This window comes from Pseudophryne corroboree, chromosome 7 (genome assembly GCF_028390025.1).
Source record: "Pseudophryne corroboree isolate aPseCor3 chromosome 7, aPseCor3.hap2, whole genome shotgun sequence".
Lineage (NCBI taxonomy): Eukaryota > Metazoa > Chordata > Amphibia > Anura > Myobatrachidae > Pseudophryne > Pseudophryne corroboree.
Genome location: NC_086450.1, coordinates 44,282,115 through 44,303,327, shown reverse-complemented (window position 1 = coordinate 44,303,327; position 21,213 = coordinate 44,282,115). Strand labels below are relative to the sequence as shown.

Sequence of the window (21,213 nt, the reverse complement as noted above, 5' to 3'; positions counted from 1 at the left end):
GTGCTACCAGCTCTCTCCTGTACCAGCTGGCAGTGCTCTATCCTTTACCAGCTGCCAGTGCTACCAGCTCTATCCTGTACTATGTGGCAGTGCTACCAGTTCTTTCCTTTACCAGCTGCCAGTGCTACCAGCTCTCTCCTTTAACAGCTGGCAGTGCTACCAGCTCTCTCCTGTACCAGCTGGCAGTGCTACCAGCTCTCTCCTTTACCAGCTGGCAGTGCTACCAGCTCTCTCCTGTACCAGCTGGCAGTGCTACCAGCTCTCTCCTTTACCAGCTGGCAGTGCTACCAACTCTCTCCTGTACCAGCTGGCAGTGCTACCAACTCTCCTGTACCAGCTGGCAGTGCTGCCACCTCTCTCCTGTACCAGCTGGCAGTGCTACCAGCTCTCTCCTGTACCAGCTGCCAGTGCTATCAGCTCTCTCCTTTACCAGCTGGCCGTGCTACCAACACTCTCCTGTACCAGCTGGCAGTGCTACCAGCTCTCTCCTGTACCAGCTGGCAGTGCTACCAGCTCTCTCCTGTACCAGCTGGCAGTGCTACCAGCTCTCTCCTGTACCAGCTGGCAGTGCTACCAGCTCTCTCCTTTACCAGCTGCCAGTGCTACCAGCTCTCTCCTTTACCAGCTGCCAGTGCTACCAGCTCTCTCCTGTACCAGCTGGCAGTGCTACCAGCTCTCTCCTTTACCAGCTGCCAGTGCTACCAGCTCTCTCCTTTACCAGCTGCCAGTGCTACCAGCTCTTCTTTCCTTGCCATGATATCAGGTCTTCTTTACCAGCTGGCATTGCTAACAGTGCACATCTGTAATCTAGTGCCGATGGGGCTTACAAATTGAAGGATACAGGGGAAATGTTACTAAATATTAGAAGTTGTCCAAAGCTGTATAACTCCTATGTGCTATATAATAATTTTGTAAATGTGATTTTATTATGAAAATCCACTTTTTTTGCTTGTAAAATATTTGTACATGCCCTGAGGACAAGTTCCATGTGTAGTAAGAGCAAGCTGACGACACACTCTCCTTTGCTGTTCTTTAGGCGGGAAGGAGCTGTTCGGCTTGGATACGTTGCACAAGAGCCTGTGGATAAAGCTCCTAGAGGAGATGTTTTTGGGCATGCCCAGCGAATACCCGTGGGGGGATGAGATAATGCTTTTCCTCAATGTCTTCAATGGCGCTCTGATTCTTCATCCAGAGGACAGCGCCCTCCTCAGGCAGTATGCTGCTACTGTCATTAACACGGCTGTACATTTCAACCATCTCTTCTCACTCAGTGGGTACCAGTGGATCCTGCCCACCATGCTCCAGGTAAGTGAGAGACGTGTGGGTGTGCTTAGCACTAGTAAGAGGGTGAGTGGGCACACAGACACGGGGTGGGGGCAGTAAGGCTGAAACGTGTGAAGAGCTATCATAGTTTTCAGCGCTCCCTTATCTAAAATGTTGTGTGTGTATGTATGTTTGTGTGTGCATGTTGTGTGTGCAAAAGTATACAGTATATGCTGGTCATTCAAGCCTTTGTGTTGCCTGCAGTACCACCATCCCTGTCCGGCGTCACTGCCTTTTTAATGGCTGGTATACAATAGAAAGCCCATACTAGTGACACATATGTAATACATTATATGGTACCCAACTGTAGTAACTTGCAAATTGATAAGCTCAGAAATAATTACCCCCTCCGATGTCGGCATCTTCTGCGTTGGGATACCATGGTCGGTCATTTGACTGTCGGCATCCTGACCGCCGGCGTTTCATATGTATGCCAGCAAAATATACAGTAAATTAAAATACCCCACTTACCCATCACTTTCCTGTCATATATAACTTCCTTGGAATGTACAACTTTCCTGGCAGCGAGGGTCCTTAATGAAAGAGTTAAAGTTCAGCCCCTGCAACGCAAATGCCATTTGTGCCTATTCTATCTGACGCTTGTGAGTTGGTGCCACTCATAACTACACGGACTTGGTGCACTTGTGATATTCATGGTAAAGCCAAACATGATTTTGTATTGTTTAAATTACCATTAAGTGCTTCAGGTTATGTGACCACTGAGTATGGTGCTGTGTTTCATGAACTGTAACTGAAACTGTGGAGATCCCTCTACGCAGGTGTATGCCGACTATGAGAGCAACCCGCAGCTGCGCCAAGCCATTGAATTCGCCTGCCGCCAGTTTTACGTTCTGCACCGCAAGCCGTTTGTGCTTCAGCTGTTTGCCAGCGTGGCTCCCCTGCTGGACCTGCCTGTAAGTCGCTTTATAATGGTGTCTTTTCTGCGTGACATTACCTATGTTCTCTGTCTTTCTCTATAGCTAGATATTGTCTTTTTCCTGTCTTCCAGCCTCCGCATGGATTTTATAGTTCTACAGTACATGTCTTTTCCAGTCTATTCATATATTTTATGTTTGCAGCACATTTTTGCACTTATCATATCTACTTTATAACACTAACAATTAAATAATATGATCCAATGATTGATTCTGTTACAGGCAGCCTGTGGCACTCCAGCTGCTGTGGAACTACACATCCCAGCATTCCCTCACGCAAGTTTGCTGTTAGGGCATGCTAAAACTGTGCCAGGACATGCTGGGATGAGTAGTTGCCTTTCTCATTACCAGACCAGTGGTACCTATGGGTTCATGGTCTGCGGTGCACATCTACTTATTGGTGGTCATTCCGAGTTGTTCGCTCGCAAGCTGCTTTTAGCAGCTTTGCACACGCTAAGCCGCCGCCTACTGGGAGTGAATCTTAGCTTATCAAAATTGCGAACGAAAGATTCTCAAAATAGCGAATAGACACTTCTTAGCAGTTTCTGAGTAGCTCCAGACTTACTCGGCATCTGCGATCAGTTCAGTGCTTGTCATTCCTGGTTTGACGTCATAAACACACCCAGCGTTCGGCCAGACACTCCCCCGTTTCTCCAGCCACTCCCGCGTTTTTCCCAGAAACTGTAGCGTTTTTTCACACACTCCCATAAAACGCCCAGTTTCCGCCCAGAAACACCCACTTCCTGTCAATCACATTACGATCACCAGAACGAAGAAAAAACCTCGTAATGCCGTGAGTAAAATACCTAACTGCATAGCAAATTTACTTGACGCAGTCGCAGTGCGAACATTGCGCATGCGCAGTTAGCGGAAAATCGCTGCGATGGGAAGAAAAATACAACTCGGAATGACCCCCATTGGTCCAGGGGCCCCTGTGCTGCACATTCTGCACCTAGGACTGACCAATCCACCACTGTGGCTATGCAGTGCCCCCCCCCCCCCTTTTTCCTATAGTCATCCGGCAATACCATCTTTCCGATGAGATATCAGCTCCCTTCTGCTCATGATCCGTTTTCATAAATGTATCACAGCAATGATGGAGCTGCTGAAATTAAGTAAAGAGGAGGGGGGGGGGGGGGCTGCGACACAGTGGAGGCCGGTGTATGCTGCACAGCCTTTGCCAATTCTAAATACACCATGTTATTCCCCAGGATGGAGTGAGCAGCTCCTCGTCTAGCAAGGGAGTGTCTGCCCAGTGCCTGTTCGACCTTCTCCAGTCCCTGGAGGGAGAAACAGCTGACATACTGGATATATTGGAGCTGGTGAAAGCTGAACGTCCCCTTAAATCATTAGGTAATTATAGAGTCACGGAGTATATAAAATAAAGCAGTTATCAACTTGAGTTACTGTTATTAGTGTCAGGTATTTATATAGCGATCAGATATTACTCAGTCCCTGCCTCAAACGAGCTTAGACTCTATACATCATTCCACATGTACACACACATCAGTGCCGTAACTAGGTATTTTGGCGCTGTGTGCAAGAGATGGCATTGGCGGCCCCCCCACGCAAGACAGGAGCAGTGCGCAAAAAATATATAGGGGCGTGGCTTCATGGGGAAGGGGCGTGGCCACAAAATAATGGCAATTCATTCTACGGTGCACAGTAGTCTCCATTATTCAAATTACGCTGCACAGTAGAGCCACTACACCAGGTAGAGCCCCTTTTTACAAATTACGGCAGAAGGCGTGCCCTTTTTACACATTACGGCAGACAGCGTCCCCCTTTTTACACATTACGGCAGACAGCGTCCCCCTTTTTACACTACGGCAGACAGCGTCCCCCTTTTTACACATTACGGCAGACAGTCCCCCTTATTACACGTTACGGCAGACAGAGTCCCCCTTATTACACATTACAACAGACAGCGTTCCCCTTTTTACACATTACGGCAGACAACGTCCCCCTTATTACACATTACGACAGACAGCGTTCCCCTTTTTACACATTACGGCAGACAGTCCCCCTTATTACACATTACGGCAGATGGCATCCCCCTTTTTACACATTACGGCAGCCAGTCCCCCTTTTTACACATTGCGGCAGCCAGTCCCCCTTTTTACACATTACAGCAGCCAATCCCCCTTTTTACATATTGTGGCAGACAACGTCCCCCTTTTTACACATTACGGCAGACAGCGTCCCCCTTTTTACACATTACGGCAGACAGTCCCCCTTATTACACATTACGGCAGACAGAGTCCCCCTTATTACACATTACAACAGATGGCATCCCCTTTTTTACACATTACGGCAGACAACGTCCCCCTTATTACACATTACGACAGACAGCGTTCCCCTTTTTACACATTACGGCAGACAGTCCCCCTTATTACACATTACGGCAGACGGCATCCCCCTTTTTACACATTACGGCAGCCAGTCCCCCTTTTTACACATTGCGGCAGCCAGTCCCCCTTTTTACACATTACAGCAGCCAATCCCCCTTTTTACACATTGTGGCAGACAACGTCCCCCATATTACACATTACAGCAGACAGCGTCCCCCTTTTTAAACATTACGGCAGCCAGTCCCCCTTTTTACACATTGCGGCAGACAGACACCAGAGAGAGAGAGAGAAAAAGAGAGAGAGAGACAGAAGGGGAGAGAGAAAGAGAGAGAGACAGAAAGAGAGAGAGAGACCTATATACTTACCATCTCTCAGGCTCCTCATGCTGGCAGAGATCCTGGGCAGCCGCAGGGGAGGAGGAGGGAGGGGGACTTGAGCCGCAGCAGCGCTATGTCATTGGTAGCGGCGCCGCTGCAGCACTCCCCTCTCCTTCCGTATTGGCTGGCCGCTGCTGAGAATGCTGGGATGAGGGAACCGCATCCCATCATTCACAGCAGCGTCGGGCAGCCAATACAGAAGGAGAGGGGAGTGCTGCATCGGCGCCGCTATCAATTAAATAGCGCTGCTGCGGCTCAAGTCCCCCTCCCTCCTCCTCCTTCTCTGCCTCCGGCGCTGCTCTCCCTCCAGCGCGGCGCACGGCACCCAGCAGAGGCGGCATGTAATGAGTCAATTTGACTCATTACATGCCGCTCGTCGTGCGCCCTCAGTGTAACTGCGCTGTGTGCCAGGCACACCTGGCACATAGGTAGTTACGGCGCTGACACACATACTCACTAGGGTTAGTTTTTTTGCCAGAAGCACGTTTATCTACCAGTATGTGGATGAAACCGATGCACAAGGAGAAAACCCAAGAAAACACAAGGAGAACAAAAAAAACCCACACAGATAGGGCCTTGGGCAGGTGTGAAAGTCCTGACCTCAGAGCTGTGAAGCAGTAATGCCAACCACTGTGCCAACCGTGCAATTTAATCTATAATTAACGTCTATTAAACTCCCATTACATTGGTTAATATTAATGAGATGACAGCTACCCGAGACTGATAAGCATCGGTTCTCTCACACCCCATATACCTGACTCGTGAGAGTACCAGCCAGTTAGATGCATTTTGTGTGGGAAGTTGTGGGATCCCCATGCATACATTAGGCTGTCAGTTTCCATCTATGTTTAGGAAGAGAGGGTGCTTTGGGTTCTGTGTTAGGAAGAGAGGGTGCTTTGGGTTCTGTGTTAGGAAGAGAGGGTGCTTTGGGTTCTGTGTTAGGAAAAGAGGGTGCTTTGGGTTCTGTGTTTAGGAAGAGAGGGTGCCTTGGGTTCTGTGTTTAGGAAGAGAGGGTGCTTTGGGTTCTGTGTCAGGAAGAGAGGGTGCTTTGGGTTCTGTGTTAGGAAAAGAGGGTGCTTTGGGTTCTGTGTTAGGAAGAGAGAGTGCTTTGGGTTCTGTGTTTAGGAAGAGAGGGTGCTTTGGGTTCTGTGTTTAGGAAGAGAGGGTGCTTTGGCTTCTGTGTTAGGAAGAGAGTGTGCTTTGGCTTCTGTGTTAGGAAGAGAGGGTGCTTTGGGTTCTGTGTTAGGAAGAGAGGGTGCTTTGGGTTCTGTGTTAGGAAGAGAGGGTGCTTTGCGTTCTGTGTTTAGGAATAGAGGGTGCTTTGGGTTCTGTGTTAGGAAGAGAGCGTGGTTTGGGTTCTGTGTTTAGGAAGAGAGGGTGCTTTGGGTTCTGTGTTAGGAAGAGAGGGTGCTTTGCGTTCTGTGTTAGGAAGATAGGGTGCTTTGGCTTCTGTGTTAGGAAGAGAGGGTGCTTTGGGTTCTGTGTTTAGGAAGAGAGGGTGAATTGGGTTCTGTGTTAGGAAGAGAGGGTGCTTTGGGTTCTGTGTTTATTAAGAGAGGGTGCTTTGGGTTCTGTGTTAGGAAGAGAGGGTGCTTTGGGTTTTGTGTTAGGAAGAGAGGGTGCTTTGCGTTCTGTGTTTAGGAATAGAGGGTGCTTTGGGTTCTGTGTCAGGAAGAGATGGTGCTTTGGGCTCTGTGTTAGGAAAAGAGGGTGCTTTGGGTTCTGTGTTAGGAAGAGAGAGTGCTTTGGGTTCTGTGTTTAGGAAGAGAGGGTGCTTTGGGTTCTGTGTTTAGGAAGAGAGGGTGCTTTGGCTTCTGTGTTAGGAAGAGAGGGTGAATTGGCTTCTGTGTTAGGAAGAGAGGGTGCTTTGTGTTCTGTGTCAGGAAGAGAGGGTGCTTTGGGTTCTGTGTTAGGAAAAGAGGGTGCTTTGGGTTCTGTGTTAGGAAGAGAGAGTGCTTTGGGTTCTGTGTTTAGGAAGAGAGGGTGCTTTGGGTTCTGTGTTTAGGAAGAGAGGGTGCTTTGGCTTCTGTGTTAGGAAGAGAGTGTGCTTTGGCTTCTGTGTTAGGAAGAGAGGGTGCTTTGGGTTCTGTGTTAGGAAGAGAGGGTGCTTTGGGTTCTGTGTTAGGAAGAGAGGGTGCTTTGCGTTCTGTGTTTAGGAATATAGGGTGCTTTGGGTTCTGTGTTAGGAAGAGAGCGTGGTTTGGGTTCTGTGTTTAGGAAGAGAGGGTGCTTTGGGTTCTGTGTTAGGAAGAGAGGGTGCTTTGCGTTCTGTGTTAGGAAGATAGGGTGCTTTGGCTTCTGTGTTAGGAAGAGAGGGTGCTTTGGGTTCTGTGTTTAGGAAGAGAGGGTGAATTGGGTTCTGTGTTAGGAAGAGAGGGTGCTTTGGGTTCTGTGTTTATTAAGAGAGGGTGCTTTGGGTTCTGTGTTAGGAAGAGAGGGTGCTTTGGGTTCTGTGTTAGGAAGAGAGGGTGCTTTGCGTTCTGTGTTTAGGAATAGAGGGTGCTTTGGGTTCTGTGTTAGGAAGAGAGCGTGGTTTGGGTTCTGTGTTTAGGAAGAGAGGGTGCTTTGGGTTCTGTGTTAGGAAGAGAGGGTGCTTTGCGTTCTGTGTTAGGAAGAGAGGGTGTTTTGGCTTCTGTGTTAGGAAGAGAGGGTGCTTTGGGTTCTGTGTTAGGAAGAGAGGGTGAATTGGCTTCTGTGTTAGAAAGAGAGGGTGCTTTGGCTTCTGTGTTAGGAAGAGAGGGTGCTTTGGGTTCTGTGTTTAGGAAGAGAGGGTGAATTGGGTTCTGTGTTAGGAAGAGAGGGTGCTTTGGGTTCTGTGTTAGGAAGAGAGAGTGTTTTGGGTTCTGTGTTAGGAAGAGAGGAAGCTTTGGGTTCTGTGTTTAGGAAGAGAGGGTGCTTTTGGTTCTGTGTTTAGGAAGAGAGGGTGCTTTGGATTCTGTGTTAGGAAGAGAGGGTGCTTTGGGTTGTGTGTTTAGTAAGCGAGGGTGCTTTGGGTTCTGTGTTTAGGAAGAGACTGTGTTTTGGGTTCTGTGTTAGGAAGAGAGGGTGCTTTGGGTTCTGTGTTAGGAAGAGATGGTGCTTTGGGGTCTGTGTTAGGAAGAGAGGGTGCTTTGGGTTCTGTGTTAGGAAGAGATGGTGCTTTGGGTTCTGTGTTAGGAAGAGAGGGTGCTTTGGGTTCTGTGTTTAGGAAAAGAGGGTGCTTTGGGCTCTGTGTTTAGGAAGAGAGGGTGCTTTTGGCTCTGTGTTAGGAAGAGAGGGTGTTTTGGGTTCTGTGTTAGGAAGAGGGTGCTTTGGGTTCTGTGTTAGGAAGAGAGGGTGCTTTGGGTTCTGTGTTAGGAAAAGAGGGTGCTTTGGGTTCTGTATTTAGGAACAGAGGGTGCTTTGGGTTCTGTGTTAGGAAGAGAGGGTGCTTTGGGTTCTGTGTTTAGGAAGAGAGGGTGCTTTGGGTTCTGTGTTTAGGAAGAGAGGGTGCTTTGGGTTCTGTGTTCAGTAAGAGAGGGTGCTTTGGGTTCTGTGTTAGGAAGAGAGGGTGCTTTGGGTTCTGTGTTAGGAAGAGAGGGTGCTTTGGGTTCTGTATTTAGGAATAGAGGGTGCTTTGGGTTCTGTGTTAGGAAGAGAGGATGCTTTGGGTTCTGTGTTAGGAAGAGAGGGTGCTTTGCGTTCTGTGTTTAGGAATAGAGGGTGCTTTGGGTTCTGTGTTAGGAAGAGAGCGTGGTTTGGGTTCTGTGTTTAGGAAGAGAGGGTGCTTTGGCTTCTGTGTTAGGAAGAGAGGGTGCTTTGGCTTCTGTGTTAGGAAGAGGGTGCTTTGGGTTCTGTGTTAGGAAGAGAGGGTGCTTTGGGTTCTGTGTTAGGAAGAGAGGGTGCTTTGCGTTCTGTGTTTAGGAATAGAGGGTGCTTTGGGTTCTGTGTTAGGAAGAGAGCGTGGTTTGGGTTCTGTGTTTAGGAAGAGAGGGTGCTTTGGGTTCTGTGTTAGGAAGAGAGGGTGCTTTGCGTTCTGTGTTAGGAAGAGAGGGTGCTTTGCGTTCTGTGTTAGGAAGAGAGGGTGCTTTGGCTTCTGTGTTAGGAAGAGAGGGTGCTTTGGGTTCTGTGTTTAGGAAGAGAGGGTGAATTGAGTTCTGTGTTAGGAAGAGAGGTGCTTTGGGTTCTGTGTTAGGAAGAGAGTGCTTTGGCTTCTGTGTTAGGAAGAGAGGGTGCTTTGGGTTCTGTGTTAGGAAGAGAGGGTGCTTTGGGTTCTGTGTTAGGAAGAGAGGGTGCTTTGCGTTCTGTGTTTAGGAATAGAGGGTGCTTTGGGTTCTGTGTTAGGAAGAGAGCGTGGTTTGGGTTCTGTGTTTAGGAAGAGAGGGTGCTTTTGGTTCTGTGTTAGGAAGAGAGGGTGCTTTGCGTTCTGTGTTAGGAAGATAGGGTGCTTTGGCTTCTGTGTTAGGAAGAGAGGGTGCTTTGGGTTCTGTGTTTAGGAAGAGAGGGTGCTTTGGCTTCTGTGTTAGGAAGAGAGGGTGCTTTGGCTTCTGTGTTAAGAAGATGGTGCTTTGGGTTCTGTGTTAGGAAGAGAGAGTGCTTTGGGTTCTGTGTTTAGGAAGAGAGGGTGCTTTGGCTTCTGTGTTTAGGAAGAGAGGGTGCTTTGGCTTCTGTGTTAGGAAGAGAGGGTGAATTGGCTTCTGTGTTAGGAAGAGAGGGTGCTTTGTGTTCTGTGTCAGGAAGAGAGGGTGCTTTGGGTTCTGTGTTAGGAAAAGAGGGTGCTTTGGGTTCTGTGTTAGGAAGAGAGAGTGCTTTGGGTTCTGTGTTTAGGAAGAGAGGGTGCTTTGGGTTCTGTGTTTAGGAAGAGAGGGTGCTTTGGCTTCTGTGTTAGGAAGAGAGTGTGCTTTGGCTTCTGTGTTAGGAAGAGAGGGTGCTTTGGGTTCTGTGTTAGGAAGAGAGGGTGCTTTGGGTTCTGTGTTAGGAAGAGAGGGTGCTTTGCGTTCTGTGTTTAGGAATATAGGGTGCTTTGGGTTCTGTGTTAGGAAGAGAGCGTGGTTTGGGTTCTGTGTTTAGGAAGAGAGGGTGCTTTGGGTTCTGTGTTAGGAAGAGAGGGTGCTTTGCGTTCTGTGTTAGGAAGATAGGGTGCTTTGGCTTCTGTGTTAGGAAGAGAGGGTGCTTTGGGTTCTGTGTTTAGGAAGAGAGGGTGCTTTGGCTTCTGTGTTAGGAAGAGAGGGTGCTTTGGGTTCTGTGTTTAGGAAGAGAGGGTGAATTGGGTTCTGAGTTAGGAAGAGAGGGTGCTTTGGGTTCTGTGTTTATTAAGAGAGGGTGCTTTGGGTTCTGTGTTAGGAAGAGAGGGTGCTTTGGGTTCTGTGTTAGGAAGAGAGGGTGCTTTGAGTTCTGTGTTTAGGAATAGAGGGTGCTTTGGGTTCTGTGTTAGGAAGAGAGCGTGGTTTGGGTTCTGTGTTTAGGAAGAGAGGGTGCTTTGGGTTCTGTGTTAGGAAGAGAGGGTGCTTTGCGTTCTGTGTTAGGAAGAGAGGGTGTTTTGGCTTCTGTGTTAGGAAGAGAGGGTGCTTTAAGTTCTGTGTTAGGAAGAGAGGGTGAATTGGCTTCTGTGTTAGGAAGAGAGGGTGCTTTGGCTTCTGTGTTAGGAAGAGAGGGTGCTTTGGGTTCTGTGTTAGGAAGAGAGGGTGCTTTGGGTTCTGTGTTAGGAAGAGAGGGTGCTTTGGGTTCTGTGTTAGGAAGAGATGGTGCTTTGGGTTCTGTGTTAGGAAGAGATGGTGCTTTGGGTTCTGTGTTAGGAAGAGAGGGTGCTTTGGGTTCTGTGTTAGGAAGAGATGGTGCTTTGGGTTCTGTGTTTAGGAAGAGAGGGTGCTTTGGGTTCTGTGTTAGGAAGAGAGGGTGCTTTGGCTTCTGTGTTAGGAAGAGAGGGTGCTTTGGGTTCTGTGTTAGGAAGAGAGGGTGCTTTGGGTTCTGTGTTAGGAAGAGAGGGTGCTTTGGGTTCTGTGTTAGGAAGAGAGGGTGCTTTGCGTTCTGTGTTTAGGAATAGAGGGTGCTTTGGGTTCTGTGTTAGGAAGAGAGCGTGGTTTGGGTTCTGTGTTTAGGAAGAGAGGGTGCTTTGGGTTCTGTGTTAGGAAGAGAGGGTGCTTTGCGTTCTGTGTTAGGAAGATAGGGTGCTTTGGCTTCTGTGTTAGGAAGAGAGGGTGCTTTGGGTTCTGTGTTTAGGAAGAGAGGGTGCTTTGGCTTCTGTGTTAGGAAGAGAGGGTGCTTTGGCTTCTGTGTTAAGAAGAGGGTGCTTTGGGTTCTGTGTTAGGAAGAGAGGGTGCTTTGGGTTCTGTGTTAGGAAGAGAGGGTGCTTTGCGTTCTGTGTTTAGGAATAGAGGGTGCTTTGAGTTCTGTGTTAGGAAGAGAGCGTGGTTTGGGTTCTGTGTTTAGGAAGAGAGGGTGCTTTGGGTTCTGTGTTAGGAAGAGAGGGTTCTTTGCGTTCTGTGTTAGGAAGAGAGGGTGCTTTGCGTTCTGTGTTAGGAAGAGAGGGTGCTTTGGCTTCTGTGTTAGGAAGAGAGGGTGCTTTGGGTTCTGTGTTTAGGAAGAGAGGGTGAATTGAGTTCTGTGTTAGGAAGAGAGGGTGCTTTGGGTTCTGTGTTAGGAAGAGAGTGTGCTTTGGCTTCTGTGTTAGGAAGAGAGGGTGCTTTGGGTTCTGTGTTAGGAAGAGAGGGTGCTTTGGGTTCTGTGTTAGGAAGAGAGGGTGCGTTGCGTTCTGTGTTTAGGAATAGAGGGTGCTTTGGGTTCTGTGTCAGGAAGAGAGGGTGCTTTGGGTTCTGTGTTAGGAAAAGAGGGTGCTTTGGGTTCTGTGTTAGGAAGAGAGAGTGCTTTGGGTTCTGTGTTTAGGAAGAGAGGGTGCTTTGGGTTCTGTGTTTAGGAAGAGAGGGTGCTTTGGCTTCTGTGTTAGGAAGAGAGGGTGAATTGGCTTCTGTGTTAGGAAGAGAGGGTGCTTTGTGTTCTGTGTCAGGAAGAGAGGGTGCTTTGGCTTCTGTGTTAGGAAGAGGGTGCTTTGGGTTCTGTGTTAGGAAGAGAGGGTGCTTTGGGTTCTGTGTTAGGAAGAGAGGGTGCTTTGTGTTCTGTGTTTAGGAATAGAGGGTGCTTTGGGTTCTGTGTTAGGAAGAGAGCGTGGTTTGGGTTCTGTGTTTAGGAAGAGAGGGTGCTTTGGGTTCTGTGTTAGGAAGAGAGGGTGCTTTGGGTTCTGTGTTAGGAAGAGAGGGTGCTTTGCGTTCTGTGTTAGGAAGAGAGGGTGCTTTGCGTTCTGTGTTAGGAAGATAGGGTGCTTTGGGTTCTGTGTTAGGAAGAGAGGGTGCTTTGGGTTCTGTGTTAGGAAGAGAGGGTGCTTTGCGTTCTGTGTTTAGGAATAGAGGGTGCTTTGGGTTCTGTGTTAGGAAGAGAGCGTGGTTTGGGTTCTGTGTTTAGGAAGAGAGGGTGCTTTGGGTTCTGTGTTAGGAAGAGAGGGTGCTTTGCGTTCTGTGTTAGGAAGAGAGGGTGTTTTGGCTTCTGTGTTAGGAAGAGAGGGTGCTTTGGGTTCTGTGTTAGGAAGAGAGGGTGAATTGGCTTCTGTGTTAGAAAGAGAGGGTGCTTTGGCTTCTGTGTTAGGAAGAGAGGGTGCTTTGGGTTCTGTGTTTAGGAAGAGAGGGTGAATTGGGTTCTGTGTTAGGAAGAGAGGGTGCTTTGGGTTCTGTGTTAGGAAGAGAGAGTGTTTTGGGTTCTGTGTTAGGAAGAGAGGAAGCTTTGGGTTCTGTGTTCAGTAAGAGAGGGTGCTTTGGGTTCTGTGTTAGGAAGAGAGGGTGCTTTGGGTGCTGTGTTAGGAAGAGAGGGTGCTTTGGGTTCTGTATTTAGGAATAGAGGGTGCTTTGGGTTCTGTGTTAGGAAGAGAGGATGCTTTGGGTTCTGTGTTAGGAAGAGAGGGTGCTTTGCGTTCTGTGTTTAGGAATAGAGGGTGCTTTGGGTTCTGTGTTAGGAAGAGAGCGTGGTTTGGGTTCTGTGTTTAGGAAGAGAGGGTGCTTTGGCTTCTGTGTTAGGAAGAGAGGGTGCTTTGGGTTCTGTGTTAGGAAGAAAGGGTGCTTTGGGTTCTGTGTTAGGAAGAGATGGTGCTTTGGGTTCTGTGTTAGGAAGAGAGGGTGCTTTGGGTTCTGTGTTTAGGAAAAGAGGGTGCTTTGGGCTCTGCGTTTAGGAAGAGAGGGTGCTTTTGGCTCTGTTAGGAAGAGAGGGTGTTTTGGGTTCTGTGTTAGGAAGAGGGTGCTTTGGGTTCTGTGTTAGGAAGAGAGGGTGCTTTGGGTTCTGTGTTAAGAAAAGAGGGTGCTTTGGGTTCTGTGTTTAGGAATAGAGGGTGCTCTGGGTTCTGTGTTAGGAAGAGAGGGTGCTTTGGGTTCTGTGTTTAGGAAGAGAGGGTGCTTTGGGTTCTGTGTTCAGTAAGAGAGGGTGCTTTGGGTTCTGTGTTAGGAAAAGAGGGTGCTTTAGGTTCTGTGTTAGGAAGAGAGGGTGCTTTGGGTTCTGTGTTAGGAAGAGAGGGTGCTTTGGGTTCCGTGTTTAGGAAGAGAGGGTGCTTTTGCTTCTGTGTTTAGGAAGAGAGGGTGCTTTGGGTTCTGTGTTAGGAAGAGAGGGTGCTTTTGGGTTCTGTGTTAGGAAGAGAGGAAGCTTTGGGTTCTGTGTTTAGGAAGAGAGGGTGCTTTGGGTTCTGTGTTTAGGAAGAGAGGGTGCTTTGGGTTCTGTGTTTAGGAAGAGAGGGTGCTTTGGGTTCTGTGTTTAGGAAGAGAGGGTGCTTTGGGTTCTGTGTTAGGAAGAGAGGAAGCTTTGGGTTCTGTGTTTAGGAAGAGAGGGTGCTTTGGGTTCTGTGTTTAGGAAGAGTGTGTGCTTTGGGTTCTGTGTTTAGGAAGAGAGGGTGCTTTGGGTTCTGTGTTTAGAAAGAGAGGGTGCTTTGGGTTCTGTGTTAGGAAGAGATGGTGCTTTGGGTTCTGTGTTAGGAAGAGAGGGTGCTTTGGGTTCTGTGTTAGGAAGAGATGGTGCTTTGGGTTCTGTGTTAGGAAGAGAGGGTGAATTTGCTTCTGTGTTAGGAAGAGAGGGTGCTTTGTGTTCTGTGTCAGGAAGAGAGGGTGCTTTGGGTTCTGTGTTAGGAAAAGAGGGTGCTTTGGGTTCTGTGTTAGGAAGAGAGAGTGCTTTGGGTTCTGTGTTAGGAAGAGAGGGTGCTTTGGGTTCTGTGTTTAGGAAGAGAGGGTGCTTTGGCTTCTGTGTTAGGAAGAGAGGGTGCTTTGGCTTCTGTGTTAAGAAGATGGTGCTTTGGGTTCTGTGTTAGGAAGAGAGAGTGCTTTGGGTTCTGTGTTTAGGAAGAGAGGGTGCTTTGGCTTCTGTGTTTAGGAAGAGAGGGTGCTTTGGCTTCTGTGTTAGGAAGAGAGGGTGAATTGGCTTCTGTGTTAGGAAGAGAGGGTGCTTTGTGTTCTGTGTCAGGAAGAGAGGGTGCTTTGGGTTCTGTGTTAGGAAAAGAGGGTGCTTTGGGTTCTGTGTTAGGAAGAGAGAGTGCTTTGGGTTCTGTGTTTAGGAAGAGAGGGTGCTTTGGGTTCTGTATTTAGGAACAGAGGGTGCTTTGGGTTCTGTGTTAGGAAGAGAGGGTGCTTTGGGTTCTGTGTTTAGGAAGAGAGGGTGCTTTGGGTTCTGTGTTTAGGAAGAGAGGGTGCTTTGGGTTCTGTGTTCAGTAAGAGAGGGTGCTTTGGGTTCTGTGTTAGGAAGAGAGGGTGCTTTGGGTTCTGTGTTAGGAAGAGAGGGTGCTTTGGGTTCTGTATTTAGGAATAGAGGGTGCTTTGGGTTCTGTGTTAGGAAGAGAGGATGCTTTGGGTTCTGTGTTAGGAAGAGAGGGTGCTTTGCGTTCTGTGTTTAGGAATAGAGGGTGCTTTGGGTTCTGTGTTAGGAAGAGAGCGTGGTTTGGGTTCTGTGTTTAGGAAGAGAGGGTGCTTTGGCTTCTGTGTTAGGAAGAGAGGGTGCTTTGGCTTCTGTGTTAGGAAGAGGGTGCTTTGGGTTCTGTGTTAGGAAGAGAGGGTGCTTTGGGTTCTGTGTTAGGAAGAGAGGGTGCTTTGCGTTCTGTGTTTAGGAATAGAGGGTGCTTTGGGTTCTGTGTTAGGAAGAGAGCGTGGTTTGGGTTCTGTGTTTAGGAAGAGAGGGTGCTTTGGGTTCTGTGTTAGGAAGAGAGGGTGCTTTGCGTTCTGTGTTAGGAAGAGAGGGTGCTTTGCGTTCTGTGTTAGGAAGAGAGGGTGCTTTGGCTTCTGTGTTAGGAAGAGAGGGTGCTTTGGGTTCTGTGTTTAGGAAGAGAGGGTGAATTGAGTTCTGTGTTAGGAAGAGAGGTGCTTTGGGTTCTGTGTTAGGAAGAGAGTGCTTTGGCTTCTGTGTTAGGAAGAGAGGGTGCTTTGGGTTCTGTGTTAGGAAGAGAGGGTGCTTTGGGTTCTGTGTTAGGAAGAGAGGGTGCTTTGCGTTCTGTGTTTAGGAATAGAGGGTGCTTTGGGTTCTGTGTTAGGAAGAGAGCGTGGTTTGGGTTCTGTGTTTAGGAAGAGAGGGTGCTTTTGGTTCTGTGTTAGGAAGAGAGGGTGCTTTGCGTTCTGTGTTAGGAAGATAGGGTGCTTTGGCTTCTGTGTTAGGAAGAGAGGGTGCTTTGGGTTCTGTGTTTAGGAAGAGAGGGTGCTTTGGCTTCTGTGTTAGGAAGAGAGGGTGCTTTGGCTTCTGTGTTAAGAAGATGGTGCTTTGGGTTCTGTGTTAGGAAGAGAGAGTGCTTTGGGTTCTGTGTTTAGGAAGAGAGGGTGCTTTGGCTTCTGTGTTTAGGAAGAGAGGGTGCTTTGGCTTCTGTGTTAGGAAGAGAGGGTGAATTGGCTTCTGTGTTAGGAAGAGAGGGTGCTTTGTGTTCTGTGTCAGGAAGAGAGGGTGCTTTGGGTTCTGTGTTAGGAAAAGAGGGTGCTTTGGGTTCTGTGTTAGGAAGAGAGAGTGCTTTGGGTTCTGTGTTTAGGAAGAGAGGGTGCTTTGGGTTCTGTGTTTAGGAAGAGAGGGTGCTTTGGCTTCTGTGTTAGGAAGAGAGTGTGCTTTGGCTTCTGTGTTAGGAAGAGAGGGTGCTTTGGGTTCTGTGTTAGGAAGAGAGGGTGCTTTGGGTTCTGTGTTAGGAAGAGAGGGTGCTTTGCGTTCTGTGTTTAGGAATATAGGGTGCTTTGGGTTCTGTGTTAGGAAGAGAGCGTGGTTTGGGTTCTGTGTTTAGGAAGAGAGGGTGCTTTGGGTTCTGTGTTAGGAAGAGAGGGTGCTTTGCGTTCTGTGTTAGGAAGATAGGGTGCTTTGGCTTCTGTGTTAGGAAGAGAGGGTGCTTTGGGTTCTGTGTTTAGGAAGAGAGGGTGCTTTGGCTTCTGTGTTAGGAAGAGAGGGTGCTTTGGGTTCTGTGTTTAGGAAGAGAGGGTGAATTGGGTTCTGAGTTAGGAAGAGAGGGTGCTTTGGGTTCTGTGTTTATTAAGAGAGGGTGCTTTGGGTTCTGTGTTAGGAAGAGAGGGTGCTTTGGGTTCTGTGTTAGGAAGAGAGGGTGCTTTGAGTTCTGTGTTTAGGAATAGAGGGTGCTTTGGGTTCTGTGTTAGGAAGAGAGCGTGGTTTGGGTTCTGTGTTTAGGAAGAGAGGGTGCTTTGGGTTCTGTGTTAGGAAGAGAGGGTGCTTTGCGTTCTGTGTTAGGAAGAGAGGGTGTTTTGGCTTCTGTGTTAGGAAGAGAGGGTGCTTTAAGTTCTGTGTTAGGAAGAGAGGGTGAATTGGCTTCTGTGTTAGGAAGAGAGGGTGCTTTGGCTTCTGTGTTAGGAAGAGAGGGTGCTTTGGGTTCTGTGTTAGGAAGAGAGGGTGCTTTGGGTTCTGTGTTAGGAAGAGAGGGTGCTTTGGGTTCTGTGTTAGGAAGAGATGGTGCTTTGGGTTCTGTGTTAGGAAGAGATGGTGCTTTGGGTTCTGTGTTAGGAAGAGAGGGTGCTTTGGGTTCTGTGTTAGGAAGAGATGGTGCTTTGGGTTCTGTGTTTAGGAAGAGAGGGTGCTTTGGGTTCTGTGTTAGGAAGAGAGGGTGCTTTGGCTTCTGTGTTAGGAAGAGAGGGTGCTTTGGGTTCTGTGTTAGGAAGAGAGGGTGCTTTGGGTTCTGTGTTAGGAAGAGAGGGTGCTTTGGGTTCTGTGTTAGGAAGAGAGGGTGCTTTGGGTTCTGTGTTAGGAAGAGAGGGTGCTTTGCGTTCTGTGTTAGGAAGATAGGGTGCTTTGGCTTCTGTGTTAGGAAGAGAGGGTGCTTTGGGTTCTGTGTTTAGGAAGAGAGGGTGCTTTGGCTTCTGTGTTAGGAAGAGAGGGTGCTTTGGCTTCTGTGTTAAGAAGAGGGTGCTTTGGGTTCTGTGTTAGGAAGAGAGGGTGCTTTGGGTTCTGTGTTAGGAAGAGAGGGTGCTTTGGGTTCTGTATTTAGGAATAGAGGGTGCTTTGGGTTCTGTGTTAGGAAGAGAGGATGCTTTGGGTTCTGTGTTAGGAAGAGAGGGTGCTTTGCGTTCTGTGTTTAGGAATAGAGGGTGCTTTGGGTTCTGTGTTAGGAAGAGAGCGTGGTTTGGGTTCTGTGTTTAGGAAGAGAGGGTGCTTTGGCTTCTGTGTTAGGAAGAGAGGGTGCTTTGGCTTCTGTGTTAGGAAGAGGGTGCTTTGGGTTCTGTGTTAGGAAGAGAGGGTGCTTTGGGTTCTGTGTTAGGAAGAGAGGGTGCTTTGCGTTCTGTGTTTAGGAATAGAGGGTGCTTTGGGTTCTGTGTTAGGAAGAGAGCGTGGTTTGGGTTCTGTGTTTAGGAAGAGAGGGTGCTTTGGGTTCTGTGTTAGGAAGAGAGGGTGCTTTGCGTTCTGTGTTAGGAAGAGAGGGTGCTTTGCGTTCTGTGTTAGGAAGAGAGGGTGCTTTGGCTTCTGTGTTAGGAAGAGAGGGTGCTTTGGGTTCTGTGTTTAGGAAGAGAGGGTGAATTGAGTTCTGTGTTAGGAAGAGAGGTGCTTTGGGTTCTGTGTTAGGAAGAGAGTGCTTTGGCTTCTGTGTTAGGAAGAGAGGGTGCTTTGGGTTCTGTGTTAGGAAGAGAGGGTGCTTTGGGTTCTGTGTTAGGAAGAGAGGGTGCTTTGCGTTCTGTGTTTAGGAATAGAGGGTGCTTTGGGTTCTGTGTTAGGAAGAGAGCGTGGTTTGGGTTCTGTGTTTAGGAAGAGAGGGTGCTTTTGGTTCTGTGTTAGGAAGAGAGGGTGCTTTGCGTTCTGTGTTAGGAAGATAGGGTGCTTTGGCTTCTGTGTTAGGAAGAGAGGGTGCTTTGGGTTCTGTGTTTAGGAAGAGAGGGTGCTTTGGCTTCTGTGTTAGGAAGAGAGGGTGCTTTGGCTTCTGTGTTAAGAAGATGGTGCTTTGGGTTCTGTGTTAGGAAGAGAGAGTGCTTTGGGTTCTGTGTTTAGGAAGAGAGGGTGCTTTGGCTTCTGTGTTTAGGAAGAGAGGGTGCTTTGGCTTCTGTGTTAGGAAGAGAGGGTGAATTGGCTTCTGTGTTAGGAAGAGAGGGTGCTTTGTGTTCTGTGTCAGGAAGAGAGGGTGCTTTGGGTTCTGTGTTAGGAAAAGAGGGTGCTTTGGGTTCTGTGTTAGGAAGAGAGAGTGCTTTGGGTTCTGTGTTTAGGAAGAGAGGGTGCTTTGGGTTCTGTGTTTAGGAAGAGAGGGTGCTTTGGCTTCTGTGTTAGGAAGAGAGTGTGCTTTGGCTTCTGTGTTAGGAAGAGAGGGTGCTTTGGGTTCTGTGTTAGGAAGAGAGGGTGCTTTGGGTTCTGTGTTAGGAAGAGAGGGTGCTTTGCGTTCTGTGTTTAGGAATATAGGGTGCTTTGGGTTCTGTGTTAGGAAGAGAGCGTGGTTTGGGTTCTGTGTTTAGGAAGAGAGGGTGCTTTGGGTTCTGTGTTAGGAAGAGAGGGTGCTTTGCGTTCTGTGTTAGGAAGATAGGGTGCTTTGGCTTCTGTGTTAGGAAGAGAGGGTGCTTTGGGTTCTGTGTTTAGGAAGAGAGGGTGCTTTGGCTTCTGTGTTAGGAAGAGAGGGTGCTTTGGGTTCTGTGTTTAGGAAGAGAGGGTGAATTGGGTTCTGAGTTAGGAAGAGAGGGTGCTTTGGGTTCTGTGTTTATTAAGAGAGGGTGCTTTGGGTTCTGTGTTAGGAAGAGAGGGTGCTTTGGGTTCTGTGTTAGGAAGAGAGGGTGCTTTGAGTTCTGTGTTTAGGAATAGAGGGTGCTTTGGGTTCTGTGTTAGGAAGAGAGCGTGGTTTGGGTTCTGTGTTTAGGAAGAGAGGGTGCTTTGGGTTCTGTGTTAGGAAGAGAGGGTGCTTTGCGTTCTGTGTTAGGAAGAGAGGGTGTTTTGGCTTCTGTGTTAGGAAGAGAGGGTGCTTTAAGTTCTGTGTTAGGAAGAGAGGGTGAATTGGCTTCTGTGTTAGGAAGAGAGGGTGCTTTGGCTTCTGTGTTAGGAAGAGAGGGTGCTTTGGGTTCTGTGTTAGGAAGAGAGGGTGCTTTGGGTTCTGTGTTAGGAAGAGAGGGTGCTTTGGGTTCTGTGTTAGGAAGAGATGGTGCTTTGGGTTCTGTGTTAGGAAGAGATGGTGCTTTGGGTTCTGTGTTAGGAAGAGAGGGTGCTTTGGGTTCTGTGTTAGGAAGAGATGGTGCTTTGGGTTCTGTGTTTAGGAAGAGAGGGTGCTTTGGGTTCTGTGTTAGGAAGAGAGGGTGCTTTGGCTTCTGTGTTAGGAAGAGAGGGTGCTTTGGGTTCTGTGTTAGGAAGAGAGGGTGCTTTGGGTTCTGTGTTAGGAAGAGAGGGTGCTTTGGGTTCTGTGTTAGGAAGAGAGGGTGCTTTGGGTTCTGTGTTAGGAAGAGAGGGTGCTTTGCGTTCTGTGTTAGGAAGATAGGGTGCTTTGGCTTCTGTGTTAGGAAGAGAGGGTGCTTTGGGTTCTGTGTTTAGGAAGAGAGGGTGCTTTGGCTTCTGTGTTAGGAAGAGAGGGTGCTTTGGCTTCTGTGTTAAGAAGAGGGTGCTTTGGGTTCTGTGTTAGGAAGAGAGGGTGCTTTGGGTTCTGTGTTAGGAAGAGAGGGTGCTTTGCGTTCTGTGTTTAGGAATAGAGGGTGCTTTGAGTTCTGTGTTAGGAAGAGAGCGTGGTTTGGGTTCTGTGTTTAGGAAGAGAGGGTGCTTTGGGTTCTGTGTTAGGAAGAGAGGGTTCTTTGCGTTCTGTGTTAGGAAGAGAGGGTGCTTTGCGTTCTGTGTTAGGAAGAGAGGGTGCTTTGGCTTCTGTGTTAGGAAGAGAGGGTGCTTTGGGTTCTGTGTTTAGGAAGAGAGGGTGAATTGAGTTCTGTGTTAGGAAGAGAGGGTGCTTTGGGTTCTGTGTTAGGAAGAGAGTGTGCTTTGGCTTCTGTGTTAGGAAGAGAGGGTGCTTTGGGTTCTGTGTTAGGAAGAGAGGGTGCTTTGGGTTCTGTGTTAGGAAGAGAGGGTGCGTTGCGTTCTGTGTTTAGGAATAGAGGGTGCTTTGGGTTCTGTGTCAGGAAGAGAGGGTGCTTTGGGTTCTGTGTTAGGAAAAGAGGGTGCTTTGGGTTCTGTGTTAGGAAGAGAGAGTGCTTTGGGTTCTGTGTTTAGGAAGAGAGGGTGCTTTGGGTTCTGTGTTTAGGAAGAGAGGGTGCTTTGGCTTCTGTGTTAGGAAGAGAGGGTGAATTGGCTTCTGTGTTAGGAAGAGAGGGTGCTTTGTGTTCTGTGTCAGGAAGAGAGGGTGCTTTGGCTTCTGTGTTAGGAAGAGGGTGCTTTGGGTTCTGTGTTAGGAAGAGAGGGTGCTTTGGGTTCTGTGTTAGGAAGAGAGGGTGCTTTGTGTTCTGTGTTTAGGAATAGAGGGTGCTTTGGGTTCTGTGTTAGGAAGAGAGCGTGGTTTGGGTTCTGTGTTTAGGAAGAGAGGGTGCTTTGGGTTCTGTGTTAGGAAGAGAGGGTGCTTTGGGTTCTGTGTTAGGAAGAGAGGGTGCTTTGCGTTCTGTGTTAGGAAGAGAGGGTGCTTTGCGTTCTGTGTTAGGAAGATAGGGTGCTTTGGGTTCTGTGTTAGGAAGAGAGGGTGCTTTGGGTTCTGTGTTAGGAAGAGAGGGTGCTTTGCGTTCTGTGTTTAGGAATAGAGGGTGCTTTGGGTTCTGTGTTAGGAAGAGAGCGTGGTTTGGGTTCTGTGTTTAGGAAGAGAGGGTGCTTTGGGTTCTGTGTTAGGAAGAGAGGGTGCTTTGCGTTCTGTGT

The 21,213-nt window shown here is 48.4% G+C and overlaps 1 protein-coding gene across 23 annotated transcripts in view; it reads left to right on the top strand.

Annotated features, from left to right (window-relative positions):
- The window catches only part of UNC80 (unc-80 homolog, NALCN channel complex subunit), a 366,195-nt gene that overhangs the window by 224,258 nt on the left and 120,724 nt on the right, over window positions 1–21,213 (top strand). For all 23 annotated transcript variants that reach the window (XM_063933120.1, XM_063933105.1, XM_063933107.1 and 20 more), the window contains 3 exons: window positions 1,037–1,305; window positions 2,103–2,237; window positions 3,470–3,611. In XM_063933120.1, coding sequence (XP_063789190.1) covers window positions 1,037–1,305; window positions 2,103–2,237; window positions 3,470–3,611 — 546 coding nt within the window. The remainder of the gene's footprint in view (window positions 1–1,036; window positions 1,306–2,102; window positions 2,238–3,469; window positions 3,612–21,213) is intronic.